Raw genomic sequence first — 19490 nt, 5'->3', positions numbered from 1 at the left:
GTTGGTTAAGTTCTATTCTTCCCAAAAGCAAGCACAAAGTGGAAAAAAAACTGAAGGTTTGGGTAAGTTTTCTGGTTTCTTTAATTGCATTCTTATTGGCAATTACTTTGCAAAACAGGAGGGATACATCTCTAAAGCCACCTACTCAAGTGAGGAAAGCCCACCCAGCCACAAACCTGGAGGGCAGAGTTAAACCTAAGGAAAAGAGAAAGGGGGGGGAAAAACCCCAAATTGTTTGGCTCCTAGACCAGTTGTTTATTTCACTCTCTAGCATTCAAAGAGATGTGGATCTACAAAAACTAGACACAAAGGCCTTTTACTTCTTTACAAACTACTCTGTCAATTATCAATGAAAGGAATTTACATGCCTTGCTTTTTATTCCAAATAAAGATTCCCACTTTAATAAGGGTGAAACAGCCGTTAGGAATACACAGAAACACAGAATGCAATAAACATAATAACCAACACTGTTGGAGGAAGGGGCAGAGACAAAAACCCTAGAGAAGGAAATTTTTCTATAGTAACTATGTCAATAGTTGAACGAAAACAAGTAGGTTGCTTACTTCATTTATCAATGACAACAGTTTGTTCCTAAAAGCTCTGACCTGGTAGAAATGCCATTAAGGTTATTCCTCCACTATCATTGTGCTGTCTCAAATCACAGCCTCCTCCTTTCAAAGTATCTCAGGATTTTGTAAACAAGAATATGGTCAAAATGCAATACAATGCAACTGAAATTTGGAAAGCCAGGATGGAGAGCCTGAGTCACAATAGCTTGAGATCTTGGGTTACATTTAACCTCTTTTTCATCCACAAAGTACAAACAAAATACTTTTTGATATTAAATCTTTTCCATAAATCTATTAAATCTTCCCTCTGCATGAACTCTAGATTCCATTATATTAATTTTAGTAAGTTATAAAAAATCTTCCATTTGATTAAAAAAAAAAAAGGCACAAAACAGGAACCAAATGAAAAAACCGTTAACTCTAACACAGGATCTGCCACTTACTTGCTGTGTGATCTCAGGCAAGTTTGAAAAAAATTTTTTTAATCAAACGGATAAAAATACCTACATTTCATATCTCCAACCGTTATGTATATTCTGCAACTTTCAAAATTTTTTTTTTGTAAAGGCTTAAACACTTCCATACTTTTAGATGAAGAACTTCACACGAACAACTTAAAATATGTGGCAGAAATGACAAAAATCAAGTATGAGTGATGGAAGAATCAATGTATAAACAAACTTAATATCCTAATAAGGAACTAAGGAATCCAAAACATTTTTGTGATACTATAAAAGTTATTTATTCACTATACACAGAACATGTCCCCTATAAAATGTACAAGTAAATCACTAAAAAGTATAATCTGGTGAACATTTTCTCAATTACAGAACACACTAAATCAGTTGGGATAACAGCTCTCTGTCTGCCTCAAAATAATCTAATTATAGCACCCAGAGTCTCCTTTAGATCTAATGCAAAGTTACTTATTTTTGGGATTATTTCCTAATGTGTGTTTGAGGAGGCAGAGTTAACAATTTAATATAACTCTAGTATATTACAGTCACTGCACAATGAATCAGTTTATTACAGATTAAAACATCATTTTTTCATTATTTGTATTAATGGGATGCAAACAGAAATACTGGATACTTTTAAATGGCAGATAACCACAAAATGATCATTGATAGTATTCTGGGTTTTATAATTACATTAAGATATGAATGGTGTAAAATATCGTTACGAAAAATACACCTCAAAACAATGAGGCCATACTGTAATGATTGACTAGATTGTGCTCAGTAGGTATTTATTAAGTCAATTTTCTCTATTTTTCTCCCCGATTACCCAGGACAATTTTTGCCCACAGTAAGGGCTCAGTAAATAAATGTTTGCTGAATATACTGACTTAGGACAGAGGTGAGAAGAGATGGACCCTCTTAGCTAGATGTCAAGTATTCTATTGGAATTTATCTGGAAAAGAGAGTGTAAGATGTAAACTGCACACGGCATACAAGTAAATAAACTCAGATGCCAACAAAGCAAACCATTAAGCAGAAAAACACTGGCACTGGAATAAACAAAGGCAAGATTTGCCAATAGCGAAAATGGAACTGACTTTAAGAGATAACCAAGAAAAAGTTTATATTGGACCATACCTTTTCTCACCCAATTCAGTTTGAGACAGACCAATAGAGGCACTGTAAGAGACTATGGCTGTCTTCCTTGATATTCAAACATCCTAGTTTCCAATAGTTTATTATGGACCTGTTACCCACGAATCAATATAAACCTATTCAGATTTAGGGATTAGTTTCCACAAGTACAAAGTTGAATTTCTTTTTATTTGTCCTAAAATGCTTACTTTCAAACTTGAAGGGACTTCAATTATTCCATGTAGTTTCGATAACATTCTTTTATCTTTTCAGACCAGAGTCAAAATATTCGTACAGTATTCATACTGCAGCACCTTCCACCCACCCTTTGGTCGCTTGAACTGCCCTTCTTTGGTTCTTTTTCCGCTTTCTCAGATCTTTCTTGAAGTGTAGTAAGCAGAACTGTACTGGGTATTCCAGCTGCAGTTTGGTCTTAAATAAAAGAAGGATGTTTGTCAGTTTGGTTTTCTTTATTCTTCTCTGTGGTATACAGGATTTTGTTAGTTGAACTGGATGTAGCAGCTTACTGGGCCAAATTTGCAAGAGAATAGTACAATAGTTCCCAGGTCTTTTCCCTGGGTTGTAAACTTAACAGCTCATACTCTATGTAGCACCTTTCCTTTCTCACTGAAGCATTATCTGTCATTTTTCTTCTTGCTTACTTGGCTTCAAAACAAAACAAAACAGAACAAAATGCAGAGAGATCTTAAGTAAAAAGAGAGGTGAAGTGTCAGTCCTCACTGCGTCTTGATATGATCTACTCTAATAGTGACAACAGTGCCAGACACACAGTGGATACTCCAGAACTGTGGAACTAAGTAGCCCAAAATTAAAGCACTGTGTAAGGATCCTCATCAACTATGAGCAGGATCCTATCCTGGGTTCAACTATAATTTAGTCCTTCTGAAGCTCATTAGGTAGGTCACTTTAGGAGTAACAAAAAGTTCTAAAGGAAACCATGTGAGTCATTTTAAGTGACACAAATAAATAAAAATGAAATCATCAGGCCTTCTATTTCTACACAAAGACTGAGAACAGTTTCAATGGGCTATCCACCTCCTCAATCTATCTCTCTCAAATTACAGTCCATTAAAAAGAAAAAAAAGTCACGAAGGACCAGGCCTGGGCTCAAAGCTTCGATCTGCCTTTTTTACAGCCTTTTCTTTGTATCTCGATTTCCTTATCTACGATATGGGGTAAATCAATATCTTTCTCAAAGGGTTTTGTGAAAAATAAACGAGTTAACACAAAATTTTTAGTAGCGTGTCTGGCACATCATAAATGCTAAATATCGGCTATCGTTATCATTGTAAGTAGCTAGAACTCAAACCATAAAACACCTAAATCAGTTCCCCAACGTGGTTATCACTTAATATACTAACTGCTCACTGACATTCAATGCAAACATATTTAAAATCAAGCCATTAATATAAGGCCCAACGCATCTTGTTTAGGACAAGGAAGAGCAGAATTATTGGTCCATTCAATAATGAAAATATAAACTTACAATTTAGCTGACTCAAATTTCATTTTAATACTTAATACTACCAATAATCTCTAAGTTATTTAACCCAAGGGGCTTAATAAGCAATCATGAAACAACTTTGACATTACATAAGGAATCTTTAAGTAGTATGTAAAAGATGTACCTTTCTGGCAAGTTCTATCATTTCCAAAGTAAAAGTTAGTTGTGCCTAGTGCAACACTGTGATTAAAAATATTCCTCAACCTACAAAGGATTGTTTCCACTGTTATTTTAGAATCTCATTCAAAACTATAATAATTCCAGTTAATCATTATTTCCTTCATTTTGTTTTTATTATAGCATGTTTGCTTAATTTACAGCAAGCAGAAAATAAGCTGGGTCTTGTTTTGATCCAAACATTGATGTTTTAAAGGTTGTACACAATATTTGTTAAAAAGAACATATAAAAATACCTTTTTAGAAGCTTCTATAAGAAAGAAAATACAAAGTTTAACCCCACAACTTTCCTCTTTGCTAGAACTGCAAACTACTGCTACAGTTTTAAATAGACTTTTTGTTGTTTAAACTATACATCCAGGAAAATCTAAAAAATTAAAGAAACGTGCATATAAATGATTGCATAGCAGAACATGAACATTAACTGCAAACAGTAAAGAAATGAAAGTTAGAAATACTATCAAATATACAAAGGTTCTAGAATCAATCCTTTAAACACATTCCACAAACAGTATTTAAAAACCATCTTTTGTTCTTTACAGGCAAGGCCTATATTACTAAAACCAAAATCAAAAAAAGTAATCCTCTAAAAGGAATCGTTTCCCCACAATATTTACTTATACCTGCAAGCAAGCAATCTAAAATTTTAGAGATGCTAGCTTTTATTCTGAAATGAGATTGGACATGTCCCTTTTATTGTCCCCAAAAGATCTCTCAGAGAAATGCTAAAAATTATAAATGGTTAGGGTATTGGTTTTTTGTTGTTTTGTTTTGTTTTAGTCAGGTACTGCCAGGTACTACATTGATAATCAAACTCAAAGAGATGAGATTCCTACTGAAAATTCTTTTTCCAAAATATTTTAAATTTCATGGCACCACAGAATCACCTAGAGTGGGAGTGTTCTCCTTCAACTTGCCTCACATGAAATAAACTGAAGTGTGAAGAACAAGCCTCCTTCCTAAAGTAGCAGGCAAATTTTGATACAAACGCACAGACCGAGTGCTAGAAGCATCAAAATTCAGTTTTACACTATGCATATGCATAAACAAAACCTACTTTGAAACAATTTACTTGCTGCTTTTTTTAACAGCAGTAAGAAAACTAAGCAATACGACCAACAATGCTCCTTAAAGTTTAGAGTAACTACATGAGAGCATTTTTTTTTCCCTTGAAATTATTTCTGCCATCATTGTCCTGCTCAAATTTTAAGGTTTGAGTTCTTCCCGTGTTTATATGTTCCAACTCTTCATAGAAAACAGAAAAAAGCAGTGAAGGCTCCATGTTTCGGTCAAAAACACTCAATCGTGCCCCAAATCCTACTTAACCCAGTTGGCATCATTCCCCAAGACAGTGGGGTTAACAAAAGAACTATTCCACGCTGTCATAAATTAACTATTATTATCACGGGCCTAAACATCTCAACAAGACAAAAAGGTCCACCCTGAACCTAAATGTGTCTGATCAGTCAGTGTTGTACTGTGGCTACAACTCACTTTTGTATCATTCTATCTTATTAGCAAGCTACATTTCTAGGTTAACAGTTCTACCAAATATGGATATGAAAGTTTATTTTTAATAAGACAATGTTGCAAATTATGGTCAACCAACATCTTTTCACCAATACTTCAAGCATAAAAAATGAGAATCTTTACAAAAATATACAGAGACACCACAAATTGGTAGCTGCCCATAACATTAAACAAACTGGACTCTTAAGAGTGGCTTCTCAACAGCATATCATTTTAATTATAACCATTTGCCTGGTACAGGGAAAACTGACAAGTGTTTTTTTAAGCATCATTGCAACATTGTATTCCTGATAATTTAAGTAAACCAAACTATGAGTAAATGAATGATACATGCCTAAAAATATCAAGGTTTATACTATCAGTGGCCACTGGACTTAGGACTAGTCCAAGACCTTGATCTAGATTTTGACCTAGACCTAGATTGTGATCTTGACTGAGATTTGGATCTAGGTGGTTCTTTTTTCCTTGATTCCTTTTCATATCTTGAGCCAGACTTATAATGTGTTTTGGAATCTGTTTTAGAGGTGCCTCTAGTTTTGGTGTGAGATGCAGACCTAGAACGTGATTTAGCCTTCATTTCTTTCTTGGGCTGGGACTTGGACCGTGATCTTGAATTGGATTTAGATCTTGAAAAAGATCGATTTCGGTGTTTGAATCTTTCAAAACAGAGGAGAGATACAATTAGAGTAAAAATTAGATTCTATGTTAATCAAATTTGTTATTTTTAGAGCAAAAGTTCACTCTGAAATTGAAAAATGTAGAAGTCGTTTTCAAAGCAAAGTTATTTACCTATCATTGTCGGAATGGCTTCTGCTACGCCGTGGTCTTCCAGCCGGTCTACTGCTAAAAAGTACATCAGAAAAAGCAAACAGTGACAAATGTCTATTTACACTCTTCTCAAGTTTCTAATTAAAAAAACTGAACCATAAAACTTTTAAAATAAAGCACTAAAATAATTTTAGTCTCAATGAAGCATACAATGTATATAATTAAAGTGTACAAAAAGATAAAAAAAATTAAAAGCTAACAAATCTTTTCTGACAGATTACTGTACTACACATCAAACTTACTTTCTAGGACTATAAGATCTTCTATAGTTGTAATCAAAGGACCGGCTTCTTGATCTTCTTCTTTCATAACTTCGGCTTCTAGAACGTCTGTATCTGTCATAATCATCATAGCGTGAAGAACTGTACACATTCCTCCCTTCCTTGGCTTTCATTTGATTTGGAGCTATGAAATACACAGAACGGAGATTTAGAAAACAGAGATATTTGAAACCTAACCTAGTATTTTAAGTCTTCAAATTATAGGGAAAATGTCTGCATTCTCTTCCCTTATACCCCCAATCTGTGTCAAGGTTAAATGTGAGACTATTAATCTTGGAAAAGGTATTTGTTTCCAAGGAAGTCTATAAGAATACTGTTTTAGGTTAAAAATGATACTCTCAAATATCTTCCCAACTATTTTCTTTCAGAGACCTTTCACCATCTAGCTTGTCTAAAAATATGCCAACTATTTCAACATTGAGAAAATTTACCATATTTAAAAAAAATTCCAAATTAAAATACAAAATGACTCTGAACCATACACTAATTTGGAATTATTTTGCATGTTTTTCATTTATTAGAAACACAATTAACAACGACAAAATACTTATTGGTAACCTATGGACAATGCTTTAGCATCAAAATGCAGTAACATATGGATCTAGGGTTCTGAGATCACAACAAAAGTAGAAAAGAGTGAACATTTATTGGATGCCTTAGACCCACCCACACCCCTGGACAGTCCTCAAATTCCTATGTTATCTCATTCAATTCTATGAAATGGATACTAAATGCATATGTGCGTTTAAGTAAATAACACAGTGAATACTGAAGGACCCATCACCCAACCCAAGAGCCAGAGAATTATAGCCTGTGTCTGAGCGCTCCTCTCTTCAGCAGCTATTTTCACCTCTAACTTAAAACAATTTTTTTCAACGTTTATTTGGGGGGGGGGGGGGCGGCGCAGAGAGCCCCAAAGTCAAAGTCAGACACTTAACTGACTGAGCCACCCAGGCACCTTCATCTCTTTTACTATCTTGCCTAAGGTAACAAAATGGTTGAGCCAAAATTTAAACCCTGGTCTACCTGACTCTGAAGCCTGTACTCCAGCCTCATCAGCATGCAGCTAACACCTAGTACATGCCTGCATAATAAAACCACATACTAATGTAAAACGGATTCTAGTAATTCCGTAATCATCTGTTTAATTCTATCCGTTCATTTCCACAGCCACACACCTACACAAATACCCAATTATACCACGGTGCCGGTGTATCAGTCGGTTAAGTGTCTGACTTCGGCTCAGGTCATGATTTCATGGTTCATAGGTTCAAGCCCCACAACAGGCTTTGAGCTGTCAGCACAGATGACACACAGCCTGTTTCGGATTCTGTGTCTCCCTCTCTCTCTGCCCCTACCCTGCTTGTGCTCTCTTTGCTACAAAAATAAAATTAACATTAAAAAAAATAAATAAAACAAACAACAATACCCAATTATACCTTGAAAATCTGTATGAAGAGAAATGGCTGAAAAGACCTAATACTTTCCAAATTATTTCCCTTTTAATTCCATCCCCAGAATATTAACCATGCCAGAGTCCAATTTCTGTCATTCTGATTTTCACATTCTACCTTTCTGCAAAGTATCTGAGTTACTCTATCTTTTCAAGATCTTTTTAGATTTTAAATAAGACAAACTGCAAATACTTCCAATAAGAAACATCAAAGCACTGTTTTAAAAATGACGTATTATACGTGTAATAGGCATAAGGGTACTTACTCTTCCGATCCCCCTGTGCAAACTGTATTTCAATTTGGCGTCCACAAATCCATTTTCTGTCCAAATTATGTAAAGCGTCTTCGGCATCACGTACATCCTCAAATGTGCTAAATGTTAAGGGGCTTGGGAAGTTTTGCATACTTTGATAACGAGTGAACATTCAGTTGGTAAGTCTGGAATATTTCACAATCTCTCAACATTATTCTAGAAAATCATCCAGATCTCACTTAACTTAGGTTGGTTAATTCAGCTACAGATATTTGACAGCATTAAAGCACTTGTGATTTCCTACAGCATACATTTGAAAACACATGTGAATATATAAAATTATTAAAATAAGATCTGTTATAGCTGAACTACCAAGTAATCCTATCAAAAAATTTTCCGGAGTTTTAAGTTTTAGAAAACAAAAAAGAAAAACAAATGTCACTTCTGTTGTATGCTAAAACAAAAATTTCTTAAAATAAAACCAAAACCGCTTTTCATGTTTTTGTTTCAAAGAAAAAAAGAAAATGCCAATAGTTCTTGTGTAAGCAAGCATAATATACCTTACCTTACAAAAGAATTAACTTCAAATTTATTTTGCCGTTTTTCTCAGATATATCTAACACTATTATTTCACATAGCTGTCTCCCTTATACTATACAGGAAAGATTGGTATGCTATCCATTTGAGGATATCAAGATAGAATCAATCAATCAATCGTCAAGACATCGCTACACCAAAAGCATATTACACCCATGCAAAGACTATAAAAGCATGCGGTCAAGAAATAACAGACCATTTCTAAAGATTCCTGGACTGAAAAGCCCTAACCATAATACTAAACATATAGCTTACTGCAAAGAAGTGAATTTGGGACTGGTTTTCAACCTGAGAAACTTCAAGGTAACATTTATAAACCTGACCCAGGAACTGTTGGTACCCTGACTGGAGAAGCTGCCTTGCCCTCTTCCCTCCTTGTCAGCAATAGTACTATGACAACTCTTGGCTTTACAAAGTTATTCTGTCCAAATTTAGCTCCTTTCCTAAAACCACCATTCTGACGGAAGCCAAGCAAATCAGAGCAGTGTTTGATATAAAAGCTCTGGAAAGGGACCTAGGTTAAGTTGGAGTGTAGATTTTCATTCTATCCTAAAAATTACTATTCTAACGTGTCCATTTATATTTCTCAAACTTGAGAGACAAAGAGTGTAGATCTTAGGCTGATTAAAAAACAGTGCTGATGAGACATACTCTCTCCAAGACTGATACTAATATCTGTTTATTTCAAGTACTAAAACGTCTACCTCACCAGATTTCCTATTTTTCATTCTGAAAGGAATTAAGGACCACTGCCCGTTCCCAGGTCTCTCTTCCCGAATATATTATGTATATGTTAAAGGAGGAGAGGTTTTCCCAAGTCTAAGTCATAGGACTTTCAACAAGAAACGAAAAAGGTTGACAGGGAGTTCAGAACCTTCAGTACTATTATAATTCAACACCTGTCAAGGTTAATGCATTTGGGCTCTAAAATATTAAAAAGAGTAAGCTGGCTTAACATGTATACCACTTTATTTATTACCCCAGGATGCAGAATACAATTACTTTCTAAAGGATAAAATTAAAAGGTGTAAAAATTATTGAGAGTAAATCTAAATCATTCTTTGGGTCTACCCTCAAAAACAGAATCCTGAGCTGAATCAACCATGGCAAAGTTTTACTATATACAAAAGAGAAGCCTAATTGGGAAGTGTCAAATATCACTCTGATGCTAGTTATGGAGAAATCTGTACTTGGGATCTTTCCAAAATCCTGAGACCTACTTCTTTTTAACTATTTTAAGACCATAGAAAGACTTTGTGTATATGAAATACATGATCCTCCTTTAGATGACAACTCTCTTCTAGCTCAAGTATCACATACTCTTGAGGCAAACTAGTGTTGATCCTGGTTCCCAGGCCACCCCAAACCAAGTAAAAGCAGGTCAGCATTGTAAGCCAGAAAGCATCGCCTTTTAAAAATAGACAAACAAACAAAAAACCGAGCCAAATATAGCTCTTAACCTCTCTGTAACAGAACTTTGCAACCAATCCCCCCAACTGTCCTTGATCATTAGCTTTGTAGAAATAGCAGCTTTCAGCATTTCCCCTAAGTCTCACTAGGGCCCCTGCTAAGTTTCAAGAGACCCAATGAATTTAACAGGAAGAACTTTTCCTAGTCTGACACCCACAGCCCAAACCCTTGCTGTCTCACTGAAGGAAGTAATGTCACCTAAAACTCTGGGTCAGGGAATGACTTCCCATAGGTCCTGATTAGGTACCTATAGCAGGGATAAGGCCTTCTGCAATCCACTCAGAGCCAACTGATCCTATGTGCTAAAGCAGTGCAGGACCAGCAGACTTCACAGAGCTAAGTTTAGAAGTCAAGAGTATGTGTGTGCCCATAGCAGCCACTTTAAAATCTCTAAACAGGTAGTATCTCCAGTGGATTTGACCTTACAAGACCACCAGAGTTGTTTCTAAGGAGGTCCCAGTGCGAGCACCTGTCTCCCTTTAAGCACGGCTCTGTGGAGTTAGCCTGACCCTAGAACCTCATGCTACTCCAAAGAGCACTGCCTATTACCCTATGGCATCTGACCATATGGCCCAAAACAAAAATATGCTGAATTTAAGCTTAACAACATTACATCCTGATACACTTTAACTTGACAATCTAAGAGAAAGTGCATTTATACAAGACCACAATCACAACATCAAAGGCCCACATAAATCAAGTTACAGGTTTTGTCACTAGACCAAACCAGAATAGTTTTGAAAATTAACTGCTTACAAACATTAAAAAAAAAAGAAAAAAAAAAAAGGAAAATAGTTATTCTGTAGGATACATCAGGTATGACTCCTTTAATCTTGGCCATCATTCAACTTCATCTTGACCTTTAACTCTTTAAGTGCTTGTCAGAAGGACTTGTCATGAGATGCTTGGCCAAATATGACAGATGGCTTTATCTTTAACTTTGAAAAACAACCTTTTCCCCCTTTTGTAGATAAAGCGAGGCTTTGTCTCCCATTAGGCTTGTCCTTCTTCCAGCTTTTCTTTATTTTTTCTTTTCCCAAACTCTCCCTTCTCTTCAAGCCTGATCCTTAAGAGGTCTTTGGCTTGTCTACTTGCCTTAAGTGTTGAATTCTACTCTAAAGGTTCTTTCATGCTTTCTCTTTGGGGTCGCCATAACTGTACAGCTTTACATTCTCTGAGGTAACAACAGAGGACAGCAAATTAGGGGACAATATTAAAGAAGTTTACCTCATTGTTATACAATTTGTTTTTGATCAAGTGATTCAAATTAACAGACAATACCAAACTTTAATTGCTAAGCACAAGAACATATTAACTTTTGACTTACATTAAAGGTGGTAGCAACCAGAGTGTATTCAAATTTAAATCACATATTATAATCATTGATTTGAGTTTCAGCAGCATGAATGGGAATTTAAATATTTTATTATTTTTGGATTAACTTTAAGAAATAATTAAGAGCAATGTGTGAGTCATAATTAATTTTCAAAAATTTGAAGACAAAACATTTATTATTAGAGGACAAAAGTAAACTACTTTTTAGATGTTACCTCTTACATAAACTTGAATTTCAAACTTCAACACCCCTCACTAATCAGCCATCTGAAGAAAGGATATTGAACATAAGCAAATCCTCTTGGACGACGCGTGTAGAAATCAAGTGGAACATACACATCAACTATAGGACCATAACGACCAAATTCTCGTCGTAAATCTTCGGACCTAAAACATCATAAAAAGACCCCCAATTTTTATGTTCACTCCCTTAAAAGAATGTCTCTGTAAGAAATAGATAACTTTCTGTAATCTGTCATTTAACGAAAGGGGCTGTGATGTATCCCTGGGTTACCTGAAACAGACAAGCTTTCTAAATCTCAACATCAAGAGCCAACTTTAAGAACATACAAAAAACAAAGGAAAGCTAAGATCCAAGATTCTGGAAGATAATGCAGTTTGTAATAAAACCCATTACTATTTTACATTATAACAGGAAAACACATCTAAGGAAACTTAGTCACAGTTTACCTATTGTTTCTAACCACATCTTTTAATTTTTCGTAGAGAGTACAGTAACATTAGGTTGTATTAAGTATTAGTGTTTTTTTTTTCTTACACTATCAAACCAACATTAGTAGTCTGAAAAAATACCAATCACTTTCATCCCCAAAATTATAGAGACAGGGTTAGACACTTGATAGGAGGTAGACAAAAGTTGGAAAAATAAAAGGCACAAAAATATATGTTACTCCTTAAATAATAAAGGTCAAAATGTCCTAAGGAGGAATTTTTCTGGACGCTAGAATACTGCTTACTTTCCTACTTAAAGTTAGGACAGAATAATGTAAATCACAAGGCTACCAAAATAAAATTGACTTGTGGGGGTGGGGGTGGGGGGTGTCAGAGTGATTGTGAAAACGCAGTCTCTCCTTGTGATAAGATCTGTTCCAAAAAATTCTGACGGCGACTACAAGCAATTAAGGGAATTGGTGAGAACAAAGGCACGGACTGGATTAATCCAATTTAGCTTATCAAGGCCCAAATGGTAGATGCTTCCTAAACCTCATTTCTCGAAGGGTGACCAGTTATATTTCCGGGAAATGAGAAGAGCTAGTTCGCAGGGTCTACTGGAATAATTTTACCTCCCAATTTTCGACATTCTCTTTCTCTAAACATCTCCAATGTTTTAAAAAATCACAAACGTAACACGACAAAAAAGGGGTAGCGAATGCTTCGCCATAACGCCCCTCCCCCGATCCCGTTATTTCGCTGCGATTTTTTAACTACGGGAAAAAAAAAAAAATCTCTGGGCCGAGGGGGCGTGTACCCCAAGGAACGTGAACTTCAAATCCATGGGGAGCGGATGTTCGGCCGCGGCGGGGGCTGGACGCGCCGAGAGGAAGCGGGGAGGAAGAGAGGCCGAGCTGCGGAGGGGGAGGGGCACCGAACTCGCGCCACGCGGTCCGCGTTCCCGGCCGCTGCCTGGGAGGACCAGGGGCGCCGCCCTCGCTCCCACGAGGCGGTTGAGCCGGCGACGCGGCCTAGTTGGGCCCGAAAGCCCGCGCGGGACCCGCCATCTTCGCGCTTCCCCTCCCCCGGCCCAGCGCGCCGCCGCCGCCGCACGGGTCCTCCCCAAGCGCCTGCGGCCTCCCGGGCTAGGCCCGGAGTACCTCCTCGTACATACCTGGTATCGTCGGCCACGTTCCTTACGAACAGAGACGTGTTGGGGGGGCGCAGGTAGCGGGACATGACGGCGACGTGAGTCTCGGCAGGGGCACTAACGGGCTCACTAAACCGTCCGCGGATCCGGCGGCGGATCCTCAGACGCTCAGCCAGAGGGCTCCGCTACGAAACCTCCTCTTCTCGCGAGACTTCACTCCCGCCTCCACCCCCCCTCCTACCTGGGCGCAACGCCTGGACCCGCAACGGTTCTTTCCCGCGAGATCACCCGACGTACGCCTGCGCAGGCGGGCGGCTAGGGTACGTGCGGCAGCCTCGGTCTCATTCATTGGCTTCTTGAGCTGTGTCTTTCCCCTCCCCCAAGCCCGCTCTTTCTTTCTTTGGTGCTTTATTTTCCCGCCCTTTTCTGCCTTGCAGCGGTTTTTCCTTTCCTTCCCCTCTCCACCCCAAGTCAGGAAACAGACGTTTAACCCCTACGCCAAACTTTACAGTTATTGCCAACTTACACGGAGTTTTAAACCTTAGACTTGAGAGAGACTGCCATACGGTTTCCTGTCTGGTCCAAGTAATGCCCTGGCTTTTATTAGATTGCTGATCAGCCGCTGGTATTGAGTATGAAAGGGAAGGAAGTGTGTGTCCTTGAGAGGAGGTGGGCCTGCCTCTCCAGGGCTTTCAGCACGCCGTGGGTGCACTCCCAGAGGGCCTGTGCCAGGGCTGCCCCTCGCTCACACCCTTCTCACACCCTTCTTCCACCTGCCCACCCTGTTGCCTCTTGATCAAAGGCCCTTCTCAACCTTTTTTTGATTGGACCGCAAACCTCACGTTTTAGTCTCCGTTGTCATCCACAGCTAGCCCTTGTTGCTAACGGCCTGTGTCGCAATAGTCCTTTCAACTTTTTGGTCTCAGAATCTCTTTACGCCCTTAAAAATTATGGAAGACCCCAAAGGGTTTTGTTTGTGTGGGTTACAGTTAACTAATATTTACTGAACTAGAATTTAATTTTTTTTTTAACGTTTATTTATTTTTGAGACAGAGACAGACAGAGCATGAACGGGGGAGGGTCCGAGAGAGAGGGAGACACAGAATCTGAAACAGGCTCCAGGCTCTGAGCAGTCAGCACAGAGCCCGATGCGGGGCTGGAACTCACAGACTGTGAGATCATGACCTGAGCTGAAGTGGGACGCTTAACTGACTGAGCCACCCAGGCGCCCCTACTGAACTAGAATTTAAAACAGAGGAAATTTTAGGGCGCATTAACACACAAGCACACAGCCCACTGTCCTTCATCACGCATCCTGTGGCCCCTGGGAAGCTCCGCTCTCTGCTTGTGAAAGACTGTGCAAATGAAAAAGATAAATAATGTTTACTATAGTTTTGATCCCTTGAAAGGGTCCTGGGGACCCCTACCAGACATTGAGAACCACTCCCTGCTCTATCAGACTCAATTTTTGGAAATGAGGGATCACTTATTAAAATGCCTCTGGCATGTAGCATAATGTCAAACAGACAGCAGGAACTCAAGTACTGTTTGATCATATGAACTTTTACTTTAAAAGCATTATTTTTGCTTCAATCCAAAGCAGTTACGTGACAAGGGTGGTGATGGTGGGCTCTGCTCTGTAGCAGAGCTATTGTTTTCCTGCACTTATGTTTTCCAAGAAGCTTTGGACACAGTTTGTTAAAACACTTATTAATTACCCATCATGTGTCAGACATTGTGCTAGATGCTGGAAATTCAGGGGTGAAAAACATGGAACTTAACGTTTTCATAGAAAATAAAACAAGGGGTGCCTGGCTGGCTCGGCTCATTGAGCATCTGATGCTTGATTTTGGCTCAGGTGGTGATCCCAAGGTCAAGGGATTGAGCCCCTCATCGGGCTCCATGCTGACTGTGGAGCCTGCTTAAGATTCTGTCTTCCTCTGCCCTTCTCCCTCGCTGGCACACACACACACACTCTCTCTCTCTCTAAAAAGAAAGAAAGAAAGAGTAGAGAAAAAAAATATTCAAAAATTATTAAGATGACAGACAATAGCAGAGCACTAAGCCAAGTGCAGGGTTGGTTTTTTTTTTTTTAATGTATTCATTTTTTGAGAGAGAGATGGAGATAGAGCGCGAGTGGGGGAGGGGCAGAGAGAGAGGAGGAGACAGAATCCCAAGCAGGCTGCAGGCTCTGAGCGGTCAGCACAGAGCCCGACGCAGGGCTCGAACCCACAAACTGTGAGATCGTGACCTGAGCCGAAGTCAGATGCTTAACCCACTGAGCCCCCCGGGCGCCCCCAAGTGCAAGGTTGTCTTGAGTGTGGTGCCCTGTGTAACTGCACAGGTGGCATATGCCCATGAAGGCTGTTCTAAATGTTAGCCATCATTGTCATTACTCATAATGTTTGAGAAATAATAGGAGCAGGTGAGGTGTGAATATTTACTAACTGGAATTGCTTTCGGCTTCACGTACCAAGTGCCCCTTTGATCTTTTGTGTTTTAGAATCCCAGAGCCTCAAAAAAGATGCTGTTGGGAAAAGCAGAGAAAGCCAGCGTCTTTCAGCCAGCAGGAGCTTGAGGTGGACGGTTTGCCATAAAAGCACCACATTTCACTCCGAGCACACAAAATACCAGGACTGGTAATTTTTTCGAAGACCAAACGTTAATCTCGGAAAATGGTCTGTGAGCACTGTGCTGCTTCTGGAGGAAATTATGTTTTATTGGGATTTATGTCAGAAAACCACTTTCCTTGGGTAGTATCCTCAGAACCGCACAAAGACCAAAACGTACAATAATACAACTATGAATTTCCTTGATCCTGAGACTGCTCTTTCTTGATTTACGGGCCGTAGCATAGACGTCATGCCTGAGTGAGTTGTGCTGTTTGCTAGAGGGAGACTCACAAACACAAAATCCAGGTGCTAAGGCCTTGGAATGATGAGCCTGTCTCCATCAGCAGAACCCAAACGTTGCGTCAATATATCAAGATTAACTTTACTGGGATAACCGTTGAATTCAGATGATTGTCACAGACAGTGCTTAGCCCTGGGCCTCTGTCTCCATGGGCAAACAGTCAATTAGAAGCATGCTTTTTAAATTTATTTCATAAGACATGCCTGATTTTCCTATGAGCCTTCTCACTAATGAGTAGGCAACAGGCCAAGTTCCCCAGACTGAGGAAGATTTAAACATTCCTTATTTGTGGGTTGGGAATTTTGGAGCACACGCGTTATGTACACATTATCAGTTGTGTTCAGGTTCTTATAACCTCTGGCTCTCACTAGTTCTGCTCTGAGGGTGAAGACACTGTGAATATGCACATGTGTTCATCATATTCCTTAGATAATCTATTAGCACATAGATTGCTACCTTGAATTTGCTTAAGGTAAGAAAAAATTACTTGGTATATCTTGGCCTCGTTTTAATATCTTAAAATAACATTTTTTGTAGTTCTAAGTGTCCAGCATGTATTTAAAAAATTTCCGAGGGGCGCCTGGGGGGCTCAGTCGGTTGAGCGTCCAACTTCAGCTCAAGTCGTGATCTCGAGGTTCATGGGTTCGAGCCCCACATTGGGCTCTGCACTAACAGCTTGGAGCCTGGAGCCTGCTTCAGATTCTGTGTCTCCCCCTCTCTCTGCCCTTCCCCTGCTCATACTCTCTGTCTCTCAAAAATAACTAAACATTAAAAAAAATTTTTTTTAATTTCCGAAATAATTTCTTTACTATAAAGAAAACAGGGGCACCTGGGTGGCTCCAGTCGGTTAAGTGTCCGATTATTGGTTTCGGCTCAGGTCATGATCTCGTGGTTCCTGAGTTCGAGCCCCACAGCACAGAGTTCGGGCTCTGTGCTGGCAGTGCGGAGCCTGCTTAGGATTCTCTCTGCCTCTCTCTCTACAAATAAAATAAATAAACTTAAAAAAGTATTAAAAATGAAAACAAATATCACCTGTGATCCTACAACTCAGAATTCATTAGTATTAACACTTTTATGCATTCTATGCATGTATCTAATTGTTAAAATTGGAGTCATACTGTATAGTTTCATAACATGGGTTTTTTTTTTTTTCCACCAGATAGATTATAAAGAATATCTTCCCTGGCCATTAAATAGTTTTAATAAATACAGTTTTTTTTAATTTTTTTTTAACGTTTTATATATTTTTGAGACAGGGAGAGACAGAGCATGAACAGGGGAGGGTCAGAGAGAGGGAGACGCAGAATCTGAAACAGGCTCCAGGCTCTGAGCTGTCAGCACAGAGCCCAACGCGGGGCTCGAACTCACGGACCGTGAGATCATGACCTGAGCCGAAGTTGGCCGCTTAACCGACTGTGCCACCCAGGCGCCCCAGTAAATACAGTTTTTAATAGCTGCTGTAGCAAGTATAAATTGGGTTCAATTGCCAGTAACAGAAGCCTGAAATAATCTTGATGATGATAGCTAACACTTATTGAGCACTTCAATGCCAGGCACTTTTCTCACAGAAAAGCAAAGAAAAAAACTCACATAGTAGAATGTTACAGTTTTAGCAGCCATTTAACTCATGATTTTCAATTATATGTTTTTTTTATTGTTTAACTTTATTTTTTATTTTGAAAAATTTACATCCATGTTAGTTAGCATATAGTGAAGCAATGATTTCAGGAGTAGATTCCTTAATGCCCTTTACCCATTTAGTCCATCTCCCCTCCCACAATCCCTCCAGCAACCCTCAGTTTGTTCTCCATATTTATGAGTCTCTTCTGTTTTGTCCCCCTCCCTGTTTTTATATCCTTCTCAGGCCAGGGTGACAGCACTTGTCCCTTCACAGTACAACTGTTAAGGGATGTCCAGAGGGATCTAACTAGATCACCTGGGTTCCACACATATTCCTCCCAACCCCCATGGCGGGACAATAATAACCCTACCTCTTCCTACTGATGTACTTTAAAATGGTTAACATGGTAAATTGTTATATTACGTGTATTTCCCCACATTAAAGAAAAACACCAGGCTATAAAATAGAAAAGACTTTAATCATTCAGTAAAATGCTGGATCTTTGCATTTACCCTCCCCCGAAATTTTCATTATTAAAACTCACCGCGAGAGGAACGTCATTGCATATCCAACGTTTTGTACATTTTGGTTGGGACACATTCCTAAGTGTTGACTTGGTGGGTCAAAGAATATGAATTTTAAGAACTTAATATATATGATCAAAATACGCTTTGGAAAGATTCTACCAATTCACCCTCCTTATATAGAGTTTGTGTATATTATCACTATGGCGTATAAATATATGGTAACAAAGAATTGTGTAGGGAGTTTTTTTTAAACACATACGCACGTACATATATACACTCATTGTGTGTAATTATAGTTTTCTTGTTATTTTTGGGCTCAGATTATTGCAGAGATTTAAAAAATACCAGTAAACAAGCTTATTAATGTTCTTCTTGGAACCATATTTCATAACCACTTGGTATTTATTTCTGTATCTGGAACATGAGAAGAGGCCCACGATTATGGGGAAAAATCGCATTAGGTTTATTTTTCACATGGAGAGAACTTAGGCACAAAACGCAAAGACACAGAGATTTAATTATTTACTCTTACTGTACTCACGACTATGTGACTTGGTGACCGGCCAGCCTGCTGGCATGTGGGAGGATCAGGTGACTTGGAGCTCTCAGTGAAAAGTTCAAGGTGTTACTGGGTTCTGATTTAGGGCAAGATGACCTCTGCCCATCTTTTGACTTTCCTCTCTCCTGGCTCCTATGCACAGTGTGTCCCACTTTAGAGCATCTGTTTCTTTCTCTTTTTCCTTTCTTTAAGTCTGATGCTTTCTAGAATCCTCTTTGCTCACTGATAACTGTTGGAATGGAATAACTTCTGGACCATTCCCGCTTTTATTTGTTTCTTAAAAAAAATTTTTTTAGTGGGTTCTACACCCAACCTGGAGCTTGAACTCACAACCTCTAGGTAAAGCATCACATGTTTTGCCAACTGAACTGGCCAGGTGCCCCTGGACCATACCCATTTTTATTTAATTATTTCTTTATTAAAGAATTCTTTT

General features: G+C 38.7%; 1 protein-coding gene and 1 long non-coding RNA gene across 7 annotated transcripts; one reads left to right on the top strand and one right to left on the bottom strand.

The window, feature by feature from the left end:
* Positions 1-2335: 2335 nt before the first annotated feature.
* SRSF10 (serine and arginine rich splicing factor 10) lies at positions 2336-13571 on the bottom strand. Of its 6 annotated transcripts, XM_078452216.1 has the most exons (7): positions 13462-13571; positions 11898-12002; positions 8226-8329; positions 6468-6630; positions 6187-6240; positions 5952-6053; positions 2336-2597 (listed from the first exon to the last, which is right to left on the bottom strand). In XM_078452216.1, exons 1-7 carry the CDS (start codon positions 13524-13526, stop codon positions 2537-2539), a joined length of 654 nt encoding a protein of 217 aa, XP_078308342.1. In that variant the 5' UTR covers positions 13527-13571; the 3' UTR covers positions 2336-2536. The 6 variants fall into 6 exon arrangements, with proteins under 6 accessions (XP_078308342.1, XP_078308339.1, XP_078308340.1 ...); XM_078452213.1 differs by lacking the exon at positions 5952-6053; XM_078452214.1 differs by lacking the exon at positions 5952-6053 and having other exon boundaries at positions 6187-6237.
* A 95-nt stretch (positions 13572-13666) lies between these two features.
* On the top strand, positions 13667-16253 carry LOC132671802 (uncharacterized). The gene is made up of 2 exons (XR_009607250.3): positions 13667-13757; positions 15941-16253. It is a non-coding gene; the product is annotated as an uncharacterized LOC132671802 (long non-coding RNA).
* Positions 16254-19490: the final 3237 nt, after the last annotated feature.

Source organism: Panthera onca, chromosome C1 (genome assembly GCF_046562875.1).
Source record: "Panthera onca isolate mPanOnc1 chromosome C1, mPanOnc1 haplotype 2, whole genome shotgun sequence".
NCBI classification, from domain to species: Eukaryota; Metazoa; Chordata; class Mammalia; order Carnivora; family Felidae; genus Panthera; species Panthera onca.
Note: the sequence above shows the minus strand (reverse complement) of the source record. Positions and strands in the feature narration are given on the sequence as shown.

What these genes read in the sequence shown, in the direction of transcription:
- SRSF10 (XM_078452211.2), bottom strand. Translation starts at nt 13,526, where the DNA reads ATGTCCCGCTACCTGCGCCCCCCCAACACGTCTCTGTTCGTAAGGAAC. An exon ending in AGAGGATTTGCTTATGTTCA is followed by an intron (nt 8,330 to 11,897) that starts ATATCCTTTCTT and finishes AACATTTAGCAC; the next exon opens with ATTTGAGGATGTACGTGATG. An exon ending in AGCCATTCCGACAATGATAG is followed by an intron (nt 6,054 to 6,186) that starts GTAAATAACTTT and finishes CTGTTTTGAAAG; the next exon opens with ATTCAAACACCGAAATCGAT.